Source organism: Cryptomeria japonica, chromosome 4 (assembly GCF_030272615.1).
Source record: "Cryptomeria japonica chromosome 4, Sugi_1.0, whole genome shotgun sequence".
NCBI lineage: Eukaryota > Viridiplantae > Streptophyta > Pinopsida > Cupressales > Cupressaceae > Cryptomeria > Cryptomeria japonica.
The window spans coordinates 590,578,770-590,598,876 of NC_081408.1; the positions used below are offsets into that span (position 1 = coordinate 590,578,770).

Genomic DNA, 20,107 nt, shown 5'->3' on the forward strand with positions numbered 1-20,107 from the left:
ATCACTCTTCGAGTGGCTCTATTATCTCTTTCCTTGGTATTCTTTCCAATAGAATTGAGAGCATTAAATAGATTTTTGACAATAATAGAATTTCTCTCCATCTTCTTGTTCATATGAATCTTCAATTTGTTTAGCAATGGTCTCATCTTTATCATCTTTAGAAATTGGACAAAAAGTTGGCATTGCTCGGTCAATGTCTTATTGCTAAAATTTTGGTCGAAAAGTTGTGTAGCTCACAATGAAACAATTCTTGTTGACCTATTGCCTTCAAGATTCGCAATAATGTACTCATCCATTTCAAGTAACCATTTTTGGGTTCTTGAAGTTCTTGGATTTGGAATTTGTCTTTCATCCTTGAGAGGGTCTTCATTTCTGAAGTAATTAGGTGTTAGATATTGTTCACTTGGTTGGGCAATTCCACCTTCAATGTCAAAGTTTTCCACATTTTCACCTCCAATGTCAAAATTTTCCACATGTTCACCTCCTATGTCAAAATTTTCTACATTTTCACCTCCAATGTCAAAAAAAATCATATTTATACCAAAATTATGGACACCTTCATTGTCAACTCCCAAATTTTCACTTTCCATTCTCACATCATGTTGACCATTTTCATTATCACTTTCAACATTTTCACTTTCAAAATCTACATTTTCATTTTCAATAACTTGTTCAATATTTTCAAATTCAATTTCCTCTTCACTTGAAGTAACATTATAAATATTTAACGTACCTTGTCTTCTCCTCCTATGAACTTATCTATCTCTTTCTCTATACACTTCAATTTGGTCATTTGAAATCTTTCTTTTTCATTTAGACTTCCAACGACTACTACTCCCCATTTACCTCCACAAAGATGCTCCTAAATGATTGACAATGTAAGATTTGACTTTAAGAATCTCTCAAAAGCTCAAATTTGTCTCAACCTATTTGAAAACATGTGATTATCGACCAAAACTAGAATGTGGGCTGTTGGAATCCACAAAATAGCCCACAAGGCTCTTTTTTATTTACAGAAATTAGATATCTAATTATATCAGATGTCTAATTTGAATGCATAAATTTTGGGTCCCAAAAATAATTCCCGTTGCCACCTTTTTTTTCAATGTTGCCACATTAATGGATTTGAGTACTCATATTTTATAGAGAGAGTCAGATTAGGGGAGGGGAAAGAGAGATTAGGGGAGAGAGGGGGTAGGGGGTAGGGCGAGAGAGAGATTAGGGGAAAGAGAGAGAGATATTAGGGGAGAGGGAGAGAGATAGAGAGAGAGAGAGATTATGGGAGAGAGAGAGAGAGAGAGAGAGAGTAGGGGAGAGGAGTAGAGAGATATTAGGGGAGAGAGGGGGCAGGGGAGAGAGATTAGAGGAGAGGGAGAGAGAGAGAAATATTAGGAGAGAGAGAGAGAGATTAGGGGAAAGGGGGGAGAGAGAAAGAGAGAGAAAGATTAGGGGAGAGGGGGAGAGGGGAGATAGATATTAGGGGAGAGGAAGAGAGAGAGACTAGGGGGAGGGAGAGAGAGAGAGATTAGGGGAGAGGGGGAGAGATAGATTAGGGGAGAAGGGCCATATGACCCCTTAGGACCCATAACGACCCAATATGGTGTCATAAGGGGTCATATTATGTACTAAGGGGTCATATGGTTTCTTAAGGGGTCATATGACACAATATGACCCCTTAGAACATAATATGACCCATAACAACATAATTTGGCGTCGTAAGGGGTCATATGTTGTCTTAAGGAGATATAGGACCCAATATGACTCTGTAGGACACAATATGACCCATAAAGACATTGTATAGTGTCGTAAAAGGTCATATTGTGTCCTAAGGGATCATATGGTGTCTTAAGGGGTGATATGACACAATATGACCCATAACGATATAATTTGGTGTTGTAAGGGGTCATATGGTGTCCTAGGGGGTCATAGGACACAATATGACCCCTTAGGACACCATAGGACCCATAATAACCTAATATGATTACATAAGGGGTCATATGTTGTCCTTAGGGGTCATATGGTATCCCATGACCTCTTAGGACACCATATGACCCCTAACGACACCATATGGTGTCATAACGGGTCATATGACCCATAACTACATCATATAATGTCGTAAAGGGTCATATTATATTCTAAGGGGTAATATGGTGTCTTAAGGGGTCATATGACACAATGTGACCTCTTAGGACACAATATGACCCATAACGACACAATTTGGTGTTGTAAGGGGTCATATGGTGTCCTAAGGGGTCATAAGATATAATATGACCCCTTAGGATACCATAGGACCCATAATGACCCAATATGGTGTCATAAGGGATCATATGTTGTCCTTAGGGGTGATATGGTATCCCATGACCCCTTAGGACACCATATGGTGTCCTAATGGGTCATAGTGTGTCATAAGATGGCAAGATAAACCATTATTACAAGATAAAAAGAAATGTCAATACCGCTTACAAAAATTTGACACCTAAGGGGTCATATGTTGTCCTAAGGGCTGTAGGACACAATATGATCCCTTAAGACACAATATGACCCCTTCCCCCTCCCTCTCTCTCTATCTCTCTCTCCCTTCTCCCTCCCACTCTCTCTCCCCCTTCACCCCCTCTCCCTCCCTCTCCCCTAATCTCTCTCTTCCTCTCTCTCTCTCTCCCCCCTAATATATCTATCTCTTCCCCCTCCTCTCTCTCTCTCCTTTCCCCCTCTCCCCCCTCTCCCTCCCTCTCCCCTAATCTCTCTCCCTCCCTCTCCCCTCTCTCCCTCCCCTTCCCCCTCTCTTTCCCCTATCTCCCTCCCCCTCTTCTCTCTCTCTCTCTCTCTCTCTCTCTCTCTCTCTCTCTCTCTCTCTCTCTCTCTCTCTCTCTCTCTCTCTCTCTCTATCTATATCCCTTCCCCCCTCTCTCTCCCCGCTCTCTCTGTCTCCCCTAATCTCCTTGTCTCCCCCACTCCCCCATCTCCGTCTCCCTAATATCATATACTAATATATTTATAATTTAATATATTGTATATTAATATATTAAAGAACAATAGATTAATTATGTGCAAATTCGTTTATTGAATTTACTTATTAAAATCAGATATATGATTTTTGTTGTAAAAATTTCAAATTTGCAATTTTGGCTCAAGTTTGCTTTGGGATTTGGCTTGGAAGTGAGAAGCCTAGAAACTCAATTGAAAAAATGTGTTTTTCAGTATTGCTTGATTTTCCAAACTTTACACTCATGGCTGACGACTTTTTTAATAACCAAAATTCATAAAACGAAAAGGGTTTTTAAAGGACGATCTTATCTTTCCAAAAATATAAGGCTTTTCTTATTTCAACTTTAATAAATTATTATTATTTATTTTCTAATTGAATTATGACAAAAGTCTTGATTGATAGATTGATTGAAAAACACTCATCACTTTCAAACAATATAACATTTTTTGAATCTGAAACATGGGTCACATCCTATGCTTCATCTACTATAGGGAAAAATTTTAAAAATTGAATTTCATAAGATTTTGAACAAGTTAAGGTGGTCAAACATAGGAGTTTCTGAATTTTTGAAAAGTTGTAGTAAAAAATTCATAAATAATTATTTACTTTATTAAAAATTATAAAAAACTGTGTCACATCCGGACATGAGTCTAATACTTATATTTTAAATCTTAGAAAAATTATTATGATTTGATTGTGATTAGGGGGATCAGACATACACCTACTTCTTATCTTTTGCTTGAAATTTTAGTACCACTGCATTGAAATTCAAAATTTTCATCAATTAGGATTTTTTTTTCCAAAAAAAAAACAAGTATCTTAGAAAATACATTCAATTTTCTATAGATTATCTTCTTACATATTTTAAAAATAATGTTCATAACTTATTCAAATTTTCATGTCAAGTTGCATAACTCTGATTTTCTTAAATTTCATTGCAACTTAACGGCCTATTTTGGCACACCATGGTCCTGCACATACCCATATACAAAAGAATATGTTTTTTATTAGATTAGCAGGGAGACAGCCCTAAACCACAGAAAAAGGTATAGCATTACATCACAAAGAAGCCAATCGGACACCAAAAAAGGTCCCCTTTCAAAAGTAATCAAACACCTTCATAACCCAGTAGGTATTTCTACACATTCTAACGATCTTCTAGCTATTGAACAAAATAGCCCAAGTATACCTATTAGTAGTAATCCTAAAACAAACATCTTTAGTTTTCATATCATCACTAAGAAAAGAATTAAAATTCTCAACATAACCATAAAACTCAAAGTTTATCTTAACGGGTACACAGACCTAGTAAATCCACCAAGAACATAACAAAATCAATAAAAACAAAAACAAAAACAAGGAACCAAAAAAAGGAACAACAACTCTTTTTCTTGAGTAGCTTCCAATCCCTTTTGATTCTTTCTAGGTTCTGGTCCCAAGTGTCATTGTTGTCTGCTTCCATTTTCTTGTCCAACTCCTTCGCTCCCCGTTTAGCCATTTTATTTTTATTTTTCTTAATTATGCCATACCCAGACACTGTTCCTAGAACATCACTTTTCATCACACTATTAGTGATGCACTAGAGAGAATTGACTACATCACACTATCAGTGATGCAACAGAGAGAATTGACTGCATCACACAGTCTTTAGATTTTTCTATCCTACTCTTCATTTTTCTGCTCCAAGGTAGAGCTTTTCTCTCTCAGGTCATGTAGATGCACTTCCATGTTACTATTATTATCATGAATAGGTCCTATGTCAAACCATAGTTAAACTCTAACCATAACTCTAATTAAAGATTAACCCTAAACAAAATTGAATCCCAACCTCAACCTTAATGGAAACTCTAACCATTTCCATAAAAAAAATCAATTTTTTTTAGTTTAAAAAGATAAGGATTGAAGTTAAAGTTCTTTTTTGGGGCCATATTATCATATCAAATGGATGTGTGATATTTTCATTTCATTTTAGTTTCATTATTTTTAGTGTAAATCATAATTAGTCACCATGAATAGGGAGGATAAGCTTCAAAAAAGGAATCAATATTCATTGATCTACTTTGTTGCAAAAAGCACCAGAAATTTGAGAATTAGATCAAAAAAATTGCATACACAATCGGATCCAAAAATAAATAAGAGAATTACAACATGGATTGTGGAAATCTCATAGCATTAATTCAATTATGGTTCGTTGAGGATTAAGGTTAAATTAGGGTTAGGGTTCATTTAAGATTAGCATTCAGTTAGGGTTTAGAAATCATTACAATTAATGCTACCATTCAATTAGCATAGAAAATCTATTTCTCTGATTAGAGTTACATTTTAACTAAATAACTTTCAATATAATTTGCATAGAATCTTTGAAAATATAGGTATGCTAGTAGCTAAATTCATACGTGAAGGTTCACGAACAAGACTTATGATTATGGAGTCCAAAAAGAAAGAAGAAAGAGTGGGACCTATATTAAGAAATGTTGGTGAAAGAGTGGGATATATATTAAGAAATGTGGGTGAATCAAAAAATATTTTTTAAATATTAAAAATAAATTTTAACCAATAAAAATAAGATAATTGAAATAAATGATATTTAAATAGAACAAAATCAAAGAAGAAGTAAACGTCCTATCTTAATAGACTTTTTCCTATATTGTACCTACCTAGAATAAAAGCAATTTTCTAATAAATTTTATTATTAAAGATTGATATTTTCTACAATCTTTAAGAAATGCACTTCTGCAAAACTATTTTAAACTGCAAAACTATTTTAAATTGTAAAAACTGATAAAAACAACTCAAAATAAATATCTATCAGATTTAAAGGAAGAGAAAAAAAATTCCCATTAAAAACTAAACTGTTTGAACTCAAAACCTACTATAAAAAAATAAGAAATAATCAGTCTATTTTAAGGAAAAAATTAAATTTAGAAGACCCCTTTTCAGCAATATCAGAAACAAACCTATATGACAAATATTCTGATGGACTGAGTTCCTACCATCGGTAATGGCTTTTACATTTATTCAATCCAAAATAAAGTAACAGAACTTTCGATGCACATTTGATCAAATTTATTATTTAATTGAAAATTTCAATTATAAAAGAGAGTAGATTTTTATATTTTATTACATTATTCTGCAATTGCTTCAGATTTGACAGTGTGATCTTTTCCATTAAGATTTCCCATCGTATTTTATTTAAAAGGAGTATAGAATCATATTCTATTCTAGATTTTAATTAATAAATAAAATCAAACATGATGGAAAGATGAATAATTATATCCAAGATGTTTGTCCCATCATTCTAGATGGACAAATATAGACGTGTGACTGTAAATTCATGACCGGGACAAATAGAATATTTAAGGATAGCAAGGGATGAAGCTCTCCTCCATTGTGATGGTCAACAGAGTCGGCGGAGCACTGAGATTCCACTTCAGGCAAATCGGTTTTAATAATGGTTGAGATTCGATAGTAATGTTTACCTGCCTAGAAAGACTTATTTCCAGATTTCCTCGTAAAGAAAGATTTTCCCAACTTTTACATTCACGCTACAATGTTAGGATATGAAAAACTATGACTTTATTATCATTGACATGTGATTACAATAGGCAATATGATTCTTCAAGAACAGCAAGTGGTTTGTGTTATTGATCGCTTTCAACATTTACAAATTAACACTGATAATCAAGGACATAAAATTTGATTGTATAAATATTTTTCATCAACGTTTCAGATTCTATCATCTAAATAGATATCACCAAAATAGATAGAACTCAACTCCTACAGAAACAATTAAAAAGTATACAGTTCTGTTTGTTTGTGTCTGGTGTGGGAAATAAGAGTCAATATTTGACCAATCACAACTACGTAAGGCTCACGTCTTTCACAAGAAAAGAAGAGTCCAGAGTATCCACGCCTCTATCAACAATTGTGATACTCCAAATTTCAACATCTACCTTACCTCGGTTCTACGTCACTAATGGACGTGTCATTTCCAGATTGAATGCCCGACGCAGATGAAGCGATCGTTCCAGACGTATGTGATGCTGATGCTCTATCCTTTTCATACCCTAACCCTGCACTTGATTCTGAACCACTCAGAAATACTGACGCTGGCTTTGTTGGATTTGGCAATGTCACCGAATTGCTTGATAACATAATAATAACATTCGACATAGCTGGACGAACTGTTGCTTCTGCTTGTACACACAAAAGTGCAACATGAATGCAGCGTCTCACACGCTCCTGCGGACAACTCTCTTTTATAGTTGACTCAACCATACTTATCACATCTCCTCCTCTGCACAGTCTCCATGCCTTCATCACAAATCAAAAGTAGTCAATTCATTTTGATTTTGGCCTCTGGTATTGAAAACCATTATTGAATGCAAACGTACGGTGGTAAATTAGAATTGTTACCCATTCCAACAGATTTTGTATGTCTTGTGGAAGATTGAAATCTGTGTTTTTTCTTCCACTCACAATCTCAAGCAGTAGCACGCCAAAGCTGTATACGTCGGCCTTAACTGACAGCTGTCCTCGCATTGCATACTCTGGTGCCATGTAACCACTGCACCAGAAAGAGGACCCCACTCAGGAAAATAAAAAATTTAAACATATTAATCTGAAACCAAAACCACACAATACCATCAACGCAGTGCTTACTATGTGCCTGCAACTCTGGTTTGGATTTGGGTTTCGTCTTCAGGGAAAAGTCTTGCTAAACCAAAGTCTGCTATTTTAAGATTGAGTTTGTCATCAAGCAAAATATTGTTTGCTTTAATATCTCTGTGAATGATTTTCAGCTGTGAATCTTCATGAAGGTAGAGAAGGCCACGAGCAATTCCAGTTATGATGTTATAACGTTTTTGCCAATCTAACTTTCTATGCTTTGTCGGATCTGTCATCACAAGTCCATCTCAATTTAGTAATTTCTTTCAAAAAAAAAACTACAAGATTAAGAAAGGAAAATAAAAATAGAAATGAAACTTACGAAACAGAAAAGTGTCCAAACTCTTGTTAGCAAAGTATTCATAAACAAGCAATCTTTCATCTCCCTCAGCACAACATCCCAACAGCTTCACAAGGTTTCGGTGCTGAACATTGGCCATCAGCTTCACTTCATTCATGAATTCCTTAGTACCTTGGGAAGATCTCGCAGACAGCTTTTTAACTGCTATTTCCTTTCCGTCTCTATTTGTTCCCTGAAAGATCAAAGAAGAATTAGAGCTCGGAATCCCCCTTAAGAAATCTCTCTGAACTGGCCTAATTGATCAATTTCTAGAGTGTTAATTCAGCTCAAGGATATAAAATAGACCCACCCTGTATACACTTCCAAAGCCTCCCTCTCCAAGCTTGTTATTGTCGTGAAAATTGTGTGTGGCTTCTGCCAAGGCCTCTAAGCTCATTATAAAATGTTGATGTTCCTGGATCAGTAACGCCGATTCGGTAGAATATCCATGCCGTTCTGTATAGGAATGAAAACTGGAAAAGCTTAGAAAATTTCTTATTAAACTAAAAGCAAAGAAAAAAATTAAATACAGAGATAAAAAATTGGAAGTAGCACCTTCATTGCGGGTATCTAGATTCACTGGGCTCCCAAAAATGACAGATTTCACTCTTTTTCTCTTTGCAATTAGACAAATAACTAACAGCATAATCAAGCCTCCCACAACTCCCAAAATAATCGGTAATTTTGAATGCTTCTCTGCAGGGTAGACTCTTTTCAATACAAACATATCAAAGATGTAATCCAAAAAATATTAAAGTAGGTGATTGTGCTTACTCTTGGATTGGGCCTGGCCTGCTGTGGGAGGTGCGGAAGTTGTTGGAGTAGGGGGCGAAGCTTCTGGTGAAGATACCTCTGTAGTGTCAAAAAACGAGTATGACTCAAATCTGACTACACAGCTTCCTAACAGAGCCCGACCTCCTTGGTTCTTAGAACAACAATTTTCCACACTGCTCCTTGCTTTAAACAAGCAGTTTTTGCAATCGTTGATAGATAAATCTCTCCAACACTGAACGAGCCCGTAGACAGCTTTACTTGTGGAGTAGTTCGCCGATCCCATGGCGAATCGCCTATTTGCAGGGTCGTAAGATAGATTAGACAAGTTGGAGAGAAGACTCGAGGTTGTGGCCTTGAAATCATCCATATTGCCTGAGAAGCTATTAACGTTATGAAGCAAAACAAATACGCTGTCATATAGTGTTGAAATGAAACTAGAGTTGTCATAGCGCAGAAAGCAGTCATCCATCAATACCCAACGACCTATGTCGTTGGCGCAAAGTTCCTTTAGAGGGCTATTTGCTTGTTGTGCACATTCTGAGCATTTGTCTGCTGATAAGTTCCCAAAACACTGCAGAAGGCCATAGACCTTGTTGGGCGTTTGACCAAATGAAGAAGTGTTAATCCGCGAACTTAGGGATGCATTTCTAAACAGATCCGACATAACTCGGATCAGATTAGTAGAATATGTGCTGCCGTCGGTGAAAGTCGAATCATTATTGCATTTATACCATCTGTAATCAGATCTAAGAGATGAAAAATTCGTTAGAAAAAGCAAAAGAATATAAAAACAAGAGCTGGAGCTCATTTTGCTCTTCTTGTAACTCAGATCACCACTGTCTTCTGCAACCCAGATAGATCTTATGGGCAATATAACTAAATTTAGGCTGAGCATTGCTTCATGAGATTAATTATAGCAATGAATTAGATGGGTTGAGGCGGTGCTGTCAACTTTAATTCTCACAAAAAGCAGAAGCGAAAAAGTCATGGATTCAGCTGTACGAATAAATTTCCACAGATCCTTCCTCGACGCTGGTTGAAAAAAACTGAAAACAATGTTTTCCGCTTTTGGCTTCTAGATCAGTAGAAAATTGGTGCACATTATTATCACCTAGATGACTTGTGAACCGTTTGACGTTTAAAAAGTTGTGCTTTTTTCATTGGCGAGACGTATGACTTCAAAAAATAATTTTAATAAAAAAAAAGAATTAACAATGCCAGCATTGTTTGTTTGCTTATACAATTTTGTTGATCACGCAGTGCAGCCGTCTTTGGTCGTGTTTCACTCTTACAAGCCACCTTAATAAACCAGAACTATGTTAAAGAGTATGTATCTACATTTTAAATGTTTAATTTATAGATAAGGTTTTTAAAATATTTTTTGGGGGAATTTTAAGAATAAAAAATGTGGTTTATTATTATAAAATATATTTTTAACATTTTTAATTTATTGTACAAGAATTTTTTTGTGTGTTATGCACATTAATCAATTATATGTTATAATTAAATATATTATTAGTTTAAACAGGTCAGTTGGGTAATTAGAAGTGACAATATGTCGGTTTTCACATCTAGTCAATTTATGAAATGATAGTTTTCTTCAGCATTTTAGTGGCTGTTATGTATTTATGAATGTGTTGGCTTATGTTTTCTTGTCAACAATCTATTGCTAGCTCCTATTTATTGTAAATGGCTTTGTTATATATGTGTGTACACACAAACGCTCGCGTGCATATGCATACATAGATGCATCCATACATACATTAAATGTGACAATAAATGTTGATTTCAGAAAGTAAACGTGAATGAAAGGTATATTTATATGTCGAAATTATGATGGAGAATTATGTTTGATGTTCAAATACCATCACTAAATGTGCAATTATTCTAAGTAATTTAGCTGGACACATATATGTGATAATAAATGCGAATTTAGAAAATTAAATATTAAGGGATGGTGTACTTATCTGTGCGATATATGATGAAGAATTGAAATTGATGTCACATGTAACTCAATTATCTAATGCAAAGAAATATGCACCCTTGTTGTGCTAATTTTTTGGACACTACACAAACTTGAGATTATTTAACGGTCAATTATATGACTTTAGACGAATTATATGGCATGGAGATTTGTTCTATAACCTATGGATTTATCTTGATAGGTTATGTACTTTTGTACCCAAATTCCCTTGATCTCTATGTTTGGTTGACACTTAAAAATTATCAATATTTAAATGTATCTTGGAGAATTCATTAGATTTTAATTGTTGTGTTCTTCTAGCTCAACAAAGCCCTTGATAAAACTCATTTATTGGTCATGTAGAAAATCAAAGACAACATAAGATATGTAGGTATCCAAGATGAATGTGACATGGATTAGATTTATTTAATGCTCACATATAAATGTGCAGACCGAAGACTAGATCTATTGTTGTTGCATGAGAAAGTGATGTCGGTGAAGGGAGTGAAACTAGAGAGTTAGTCAGTCAAAGAGCCCATCGACAATTACAGAGGTGACTGAATGCTTGAGAGAGAACCAATAAGAAGAGTTTAACCAGCAAGGTTAAGGCAACTGGTAGACTGTCAGTGAACTTGACAGTGGGGTGAACCAGTAGTGTTAGAACTGGTAAGAAGGGAGCAGTGAGTGAAGAGAGTAGAAAGAGAGTCAGAAGAGGTCAGACATGACAGAGTCTGAGTAGTAGAATATTCATAGAGATTCAGCAGAGTAGTAGTAGTGACAAGATGCAATGTGTCAGAGAAGAGAAAACTGATAGAGAAGAGGTAGAGGTTGAACCGGTAAGGTTGCAATAGAGAGTGAACAAGAGTAGGAACAGTTTGAGCAAATAAATGGTAGAGAATAGAGCAGAGGTGAACTGGTAAAGAGTTTATTTGTAGACGTTACAGAATTCATTTGTAATCAGGATACAACTATTCTATTGTTTGTAATCATTGTGATCACTAAGTTGGAGCTTAGTGCAGGGGTTGGTGCCCTAAATCAGGGGCTAGTGCTCCTTGGGTTGGTGCCCTAAAATTAGGGGTTGGTGCTCTTTGGGTTGGTGCCCTAAATCAGGGGTTGGTTCTCCCTGGGTTGGTGCCCTAAACTTTGTAATACAGTGTTTATTATGAGAATGGATTGGAGCAGTCAACTCTAGCAGCATTTCTAATCGAGGTTTTTCCCATGTTGGGTTTTTCTCATATATCTGGTGTTATGTGATGTGCCCTTTGTGTGTGCTTGCATTTTGGTCTTCTCCCCATCCCACCAATATAATCATCTTGTGTTAGATCTGCTAACTGGTACACACACTTAGGAGTAAAAAGGGTTATGTTTGGAAATCACCGATTCACCCCCCTCTTAGTGGCATCTTGTGTTCTACATAGAGAACCAAACCCTAACCTTTCCAACAAAAAGATTTTGCGCCTCAATAGGAGAAGAGACGTGCATCCATAAGATCAACGTGGAAAAGGGCCAATGAAAGAGCATCATGAGCCCACTTCTAAAAATTGAAAACATGAAACCACTAGGCTCCAAGTAAACTTACAATTTCAAACATCTCCTTGAAACTAGAAACTCTTCACCAAGAATAGAGAAGACCAATAAAAATTGCTCCAAAAGAAATATAATCCAACATCACAAGCACAAATCACTCCTTCCTGGACCAATAAGCACACCTTCTAGTGCCTAAAACTTCTAAAAGAAACTCCCATAGAAGAGCCTAGACACACCAATCACAAACAGGAAGCATCCAACAAAAGGGTCAACACCCTTACCAAAAGCACCTCTAATGCTCCCAAAATCTTAAGGGGGCACAACAACACCCCATCAAACAAACCAGAAAAAGCAAAAATAGGGGGAGGGAAAGGAAAAGTAAAAACTACTAAAGAACAAACTCCACAAAACAAACATAAATAACTAGGATAACATATCTAGATCAAGCCAAAAAACCATCACTTTGGCCAAGGTAGGGATGTCTACCACAACACTAGCAACCAAAATATGCAAAAAGGAAAAAACAATAAATCTCACCAAAATAACATAGGTGGATTTCTCTAAGAAATAAATCTCATGTGAGTGAAGGTTAGTCAAACCAAACCCAAGAGATATTGAGCAACCATCAACTAGATCTACACCCAAAAGATCTGAATTAGTAGTAGGGACAACCTTACAAACAATATAAGCCCCAAGTAAAACTTCATCCACATCATCCCAGATCATTGCTCCAAACCCAATACTATCAAAAAAGAAAAAGAAAATAAGCTAAGAAAACAGAGCACACTAGGTAGTGTTATGCCCTACATAACGCACCCCAACTTTTCACTTCTGAGCTGGAGGCCCCCATTCTGCTTTGCTTTGGTTTCGTTTATTGCCCTGTTATTTTTTTTGTTTTGTGTTGTTATCTTTTGTTTGTCTTATGTTTTGGAGTCCTGGGACTTCTAGCTCCTAAAGTTCTTTGAATCTCTGAATTCTTGGGCTTGCTCTGTGTCCTCTCATGTTATTTCCCTTTGTTTTCTTTAGTATTCCGTGATCTCAAAGTTATAGGTTTGGAAGAGATTTCATTTCTCGGAACCCCAGAGTCCCAGGTTCTTTGGTTTCATTTTTTGTTTGTTTTGTGGTTTTGGAATTCTGGGCATGCAGATTTCCAAGGTTCTGGTGGCCTCTAGCTTCCTCACACCCCAGAACCCTGAGATACCAGAATCCTGGGTTTTTATCTTTCTTTGTTTCCTTTGGGATTTCACGATTTCAGAATCCTGGGAACCTCAAGAGCTTAGTTCCTGGAAGATCCCAGTTCCCCGAATCTTGAAGTCCCGCGTTTTTATTCGTTCATTTTTGCATTTTTGGTTGTCGTGAATGTGTTATCACCTTCGTGTAGTTATTGTGTGTTGTCTCTTAAGGGTTTCGTTTTCAGGTGTGCGTATTTTGTTTGGCCCTTGTCGCTTTGTCATCTTTCCCTTGGTTATTTTAGGTTAGCGTAGGTTGTAAAATACAAAAACCCTAAATGCAGCCATCATGCGTAAAGAATTGATGTAGAGTCTCTAACAACATTACACAAAAAAAAAATGAAATAATATCGGTGTACAGACATAAGGCCATAAGAAACCGAAGGAGCAGTACCTTGGGAGTTTTGAAACAAAAAATGAGTAGTAAATAATGGCTATGACTAGTAATGAACGATTAATGACGGATCTAGCAGATTGACTGTGATATTTGGGTTCACTTTAGTGGAGGTTTGGAGAGAGAACCCGATTGGGAGCATGAAATTCTAACATAAAGAAGGCGTATAGTCGCACTCCCGCCCATATGAAGCAAAAGAGATACGATATTCTCGCAAAGAATCATGTCCGTTTATGAAATTTGGTGTGAGGGTGATAAAGGAACATGGATACGTGAAGGAGAAATGAAACGTGATTTCCCAAGTGAAATGCAAGTTAAATTTTATTAAACCAAAGCAAAGGTTTATTGAACAGTTCACTATTTTAATGTCTCACATAATGTCTTCTTTTAATGCTTTACCTGCAATGCTTTATTTTGAAAAAGGCATTTTAAGATTGGGAATAAATTTAGATTCTTTTAATGAGAATGATTTTATTTAGTGATCTAATTAATTTATAACTCTATTTGTAAATTAATTATTCATTTTTGTTCTCGAGGAGAATCTACATCTTGCTGGGCCATGAAAACATTTGGTGGGGCAAGAAAAAGAGAGATTTTGGAAAAAGGGAATTTTATTAAATTTTTATTTGTTTTAAAATTTAATAATTTTTTAATTATTTTATTTCATTTAAACTCAGAAGGGAATTAGTATTGTATTTTTATTTAAAATTGTGAATTTCAAAAAATAAAGTAATTTTTGCTAATATAAAAATGAAATAATTATAAGTATTTTAATATTCATGGATAAGGATTGAATGAGTGTTGATCTGGAGTTGAGCTCGACATCAAAATAGAAAGTGCTAAGATTGGGAGGCTCAACATGCAGTATAGCTCAATTGGAACCGGAGATGAAGTGGGAAACTTGCCAAGTAGGAATTGGAATTCACAATAAACTCAACAATGAAATTGGAAAGCTCCTACTTTTACAGACAAGTTTGTATGGATGACTAGAGTTGACTCTAAGTTGCAAATGAAAAACTTTTTGTTTGCATACACAAAATTTGGGGATTGATCTATTGTTTCAGGTGGGGGGATTTTAGAGAAAATTTCTATAAAATGGAGTTGAAAGTTCATTATAAGGGGTTAGATACTTTGAGTTTAGACTTTTCAGAATTAGAGATTTAGAACTTAGGAATAGTTTAGGAGTTGGAAAACTTCAGGAGCTTGGCTCAAGGTCATTCCAGACCTTTTTCATTGCATTTTCATGTTAATGTAGCTGAGGACAATTTGATAGAAGGCAAAAATTAGAAGTTCAGTGTGACAAATTTGTTGAACAAGTGCCTCATTTGAAGGTGAATTCATAAGCTTTAATACAATTTCCTGTTTCTTTAAGATATTTTTATTCATATGATGAATGTTTAGTACCCTTTTGTTTGATTTAACTTCCTAAACCTAGAGAGAATCATGTTTGTTTATCATTGATCTGTGCATTTTAATGGTGGTTAATGCTAATGCAAATGCAGTTTAGTTTTTTTAACTGCTAAAATTGGCTTTGTTAGTGTGTTGAATTTCTGATTTGTATGTTGACTTTTGTATGAATTTTGTTCTAAAATCCTCTAGGATTAGTTGATATTGTCAGATGAAAGGAATGTTGAACGTTATCATCTTCTTGCATTCCCTTTCTCTTTTGTTATTTATTTCTTGTGGGTTAGCTTAGTTTTAGTTTTATTCTCTAATTCTTGCAAATAAATAAGAAATATTAGAATCAACAAGCCCTTTAACAGGTACAGCTATGTCAACCATCAAGTTACCCAACGCCATTGTGACCCGACTACAGAGACCTTGGAGTCATCAATCTTTCAAGGTTGATTGCTTTTTAGGAGATGTGGTATGTGCATTCATGTTCTACTTACTTGTTGGTGAGTGTGTCGAAATGCACGTCGATAGGTAGGTCAATTCTCTCCATCTCCATCATCATCCTTATTCTTTGAGCCTAAAATCTCACCCTGTGAATTTGAAACCCCACTCCCAAATGCTCTTGCACTCCCTTTCCCACTCGTCATCTTAGTTAATCTTGTTTCTTACTTATCACTTTCCAATATATTATTTATATGTTATAAAATTAGTGATTTTTTATTTGTTCTTCAATATTCATGATAAAAATACCACTTCCAAGAGTAATACAGTATCACAATCTTGATTTTTGTTTTATTGAGCCAGCCAAATTTAAATATAAAAACCTATCAACTTTACACTCTTTGAACATCATGTACAATTAATTCCAAGATCTCAATTGTTCTTTGACTTTTTTTTCCTTTTTTGCTCTTAGTTATTTTCATGTAGACCTATAAAAAATATAAAGGATATCCTTGTTGCAAAAGTAATATCTAATCTAGCAGTTGTAAGATGGAAATGCCCAATAGACTTAAAAAATAAATACCATCAACATTATTGACCTCTTTTTGTAATGTAACTATGATATCCTTGTGTTTGTTAATCTTGAATCATTGTATCTTAAACATTATACATAATCAACTTGAGAATTAAAAATATCATCATGTAAATGATCTAATTATATGTCAAGAAAGTAATGCAATAATCCAAAATTAGTCATTTAAAATTATTCCATCATTCCTTTCTTTATAAATAAGAGAATTAATTCATACTTATAAACACAAATAATTAAAATATGAAAAGTTTGAGTTTGACATTAAATGTTGGTTCATTTGGGCTCTTAACCAAATCATGCACTTAATATCAATTCTTAAGTAAGAAGGATGAACAATATCTTTTACGTCATTTAAAACTCTTTCTATCTTATGAACACGTCCTCTTTTTTGTTAACTTCAAAATCATGTGGTTTCTATAGAAAAAATATTCAATAAAACCATAGAAATATTTTGATTTAAAAACTATTTTTCTTATTAAACCATTTTATGATATGTCAATATTAACACACATATTATTATATCCTAGCAAGAAACTTGAATGAAAATGTTTCCTCACAATCTATATCTTATACTTGTGTACAAATATATTATATGATCAATTGTACTTTATTCATTTCAATATTTCCATCACACTTATACTTTATTTTATAAAAGATGTCAATACAATAGCATGTCCCACTTTTTTACAATGTGAACTACTAAGGTTGGTTTTTCCAAAATTCATTATATTTGGTCAATTATAACAAATAAAATTTCTAGTACTTAAGGATGACATGAGGTAAATATTAATATAGATTCCTATGCATATATAATTTATAAATAAGAAACCAATTTTATCATATTTAAGCTATTTTCAAAAAGTAATTTGCTTAAAGCTGGGTGGTGAAGGATCATAGGCTGAAGATTACAGACCAAGGGATTAAACTGGACATCCCTATCAATGTCCAGAAAGACAATCAGGGGAAAGATGGTAGTCTAATGAATCTTATCATGGAAGCCACCAGAAGCCAGGAGCACTGCTGGAAGTGGGTCGAGTGCAAAATCGACACCCTCAAGATGGGGGTTAAATAAATAATTGATATTTTCCTGGTTCCCCAGAACCCAGCAAGCCGGAAAAAATCATGATCATGACTGAAAAAATCTCTCAGAATGTTGAGGTTATGAAATGTAACAATCAACAAAAGATTGATAAGTTGGAACAATCCATGGCTAAGATTAAGAAAAATTTCAAGAATCTGGCCGACATTAGTAAAGAAGCCATGAATAACAACATTGAGGGGCTAAAAAAGATTACTGAGATGGTTGTTGATTATAGATCCTTGCACAGGTGACTCGGTGAAAGAACTTGGTGGAGATGATGTGGCTGCTGGAGACACTAAAACCACGGGACCCAGTTACAGAACCAGAAGTAGAAGCAACAACAAGAGTACCTCCAGATTCATCACGGAGGGGCTTGAGGAAATCAACAGGATTTCCATCCAAAAGACCAAGGATTTGGTGCTCTCGCTTAACTGAGAGCTTTTTTTTCTTCAGCTTGTTTGACTATGTTTCTTTTGTTTTTGTTTTTGTTCAAGGTTGCTCGCCTATTTTGCTGTTGTTTCTTGCTAGATTGGCTATTGGTCGGCTATTGTAAAACTTTAGGTTTTGGGGTCCTTGTAAAACCCATTTATCCTTATCAAAAACTTTCTAGCAAATTTATTGTTTATGTTGAATATTTTTAATTAGATTTTTTAAAAAAATGTAATGTATATAGTATTTATTAATATAGGAAGTTTTTTAATTTTCAATAAAAGTGATCGAAGTCACTGAAATTTTTATTAATAATAAAAAAGGAAGTTGCACAGGAGAGCCATCCTGATAAAAAGAATAGGATGCTATATCTATGCATGAAACCCAACCAAAGAAGCTAAACAAAAACCCAAAATTACAAAATTGTGGACCCCCCCACCATCCCCCATGATAGGAAAGCCGTCATGATGTGCGCACACACACACATCTACATATATATACATATACATACATATACATATACGTATATATACATATACATATACATATATATATATATACATATACATATACATATATACATATATACATAATATATGTATATATACATATGTATATATGTACATGTATATATACATATACATATATACATACATATATACATATATACATATATATGTATATATGTATATATGTATGTATATATGTATATGTATATATACATATACATATACATATATACATATATATACATATATACATATGTATATATACATATATATATGTATATGTATGTATATATATGTGTATATATATATGTATGTATATACATGTATATACATATATATATATATATACACACACACACTTATATACATACATATATACATATATATATGTGTGTGTGTGTGTGTGTGTGTGTGTGTGTGTGTGTGTGTGTGTGTGTGTGTGTGTACATATATTTATATATATATATGTATATACATATATATACATACATACATATAAATACATATATATAGATACATACATATATATATATATATATATATGTATATATATATATATACATACATATATATATAAATATGTATGTATGTATATATATATATATATATATATGTATGTATGTATATATATATATATGTATGTAATGTATATATGTATACATATACATACATATACATATATATGTATATATATGTATATGTATATGTATATATATATGTGTGTGTGTGTATATGTATATACGTATATATATACATACACACACACATATACATATACGTATGTATGTGTGTGTGTGTGTGTGTAGAGCAAGATGCATACTAAATTACAAACAAAAATAAATCTATAAGCCCAATCAAAATCCTGATCCAGATTCCAAAGAAGAAGAGAGAACTAAAACACCAAGGTAAGTGCACCAAGATGGTGAACAGAAAAGTGGCCACATGCAAAAAAAAGTGAAATTTCTCATAACCCATGCATGTTCTATGAAATTCAAAAACATGCTAGGCTTGGTAACACCAAGCCTAGCCAAAAAATAAAGTTCCTCAAAACTCGTACGGGTTTTGAGGAAAATTTTCTCATAACCTGTACTGGTTATGCAAAACTAGAAGTTCTGGCCTTAGTTTTGCATAACCCATATGGGTTATGTAGAACAAGGAACCAAAGAAGAAGTGGGGAGAGAGAAAGAGAGAGAGAGGAGAGAGAGAGAGAGAGAGAGAGAGAGAGAGAGAGGGGGGGGGGGGGGGAGGAGAGGAAGAGAGAGTTAGAGATAGAGAGAGAAGGGTATAGGAAGAGAGGGAGAGATATAGGTAAAGAAAGAGAAGGGAGAAGGTGAGAATAGGAGACGAAGAGAGAGAGAGAGAGTAGGATTAAGAGAGGGAGAGAGAGAGAGAGAGAGAGAGAGAGAGAGGCTGTAAATAGGATTAAGAGAGGGTGAGGAAGAGAGAGAGAGTTAGAGATAGAGAGAAGGGGATAGGAAGAGAGGGAGAGAGATAGGGAAAGAAAGAGAAGGGAGAGAGGGTGAGAATAGGATAGAGGGAGAGGGAGAGAGAGAGATAAAAATAGAATAGGATAAGGAGAGGGGGGAGGGAGTTAGAGCGAGAGAGAATGGGATAGGAAGGAGAGAGAGAGAGAGAGAGAGAGAGAGAGAGAGAGAGAGAGAGGAGAGGAGAGAGTGAGAGAGAGAGAGAGAGAGAATACGATAAGGAGAGGGGGAGGGGGGAGGGAGTTAGAGAGGGAGAGAAGGGAATAGGAAGAGAAAAGAGAGAGGGGGGTAGGAA

At 34.7% G+C, this 20,107-nt stretch overlaps 1 protein-coding gene across 1 annotated transcript; it reads right to left on the reverse strand.

Annotated features, from left to right (window-relative positions):
- Window positions 1–6,667: 6,667 nt before the first annotated feature.
- LOC131058556 (cysteine-rich receptor-like protein kinase 15) lies at window positions 6,668–9,721 on the reverse strand. The gene is made up of 7 exons (XM_059218696.1): window positions 8,769–9,721; window positions 8,550–8,690; window positions 8,305–8,450; window positions 7,977–8,187; window positions 7,649–7,883; window positions 7,403–7,553; window positions 6,668–7,300 (listed from the first exon to the last, which is right to left on the reverse strand). The coding sequence occupies exons 1-7, from the start codon at window positions 9,661–9,663 to the stop codon at window positions 6,941–6,943; spliced, it is 2,139 nt and encodes a 712-aa protein (XP_059074679.1). The 5' UTR covers window positions 9,664–9,721; the 3' UTR covers window positions 6,668–6,940.
- Window positions 9,722–20,107: the final 10,386 nt, after the last annotated feature.

Excerpts from the sequence above, each read along its gene's own strand:
- LOC131058556 (XM_059218696.1), bottom strand. The coding sequence starts at position 9,663 with ATGCTCAGCCTAAATTTAGTTATATTGCCCATAAGATCTATCTGGGTT. Across the intron at positions 8,451-8,549 it reads TCTAGATACCCGCAATGAAG|AACGGCATGGATATTCTACC; the intron begins GTGCTACTTCCA and ends ATTCCTATACAG. Across the intron at positions 7,554-7,648 it reads ACCAGAGTTGCAGGCACATA|TGGTTACATGGCACCAGAGT; the intron begins GTAAGCACTGCG and ends TTTCTGGTGCAG.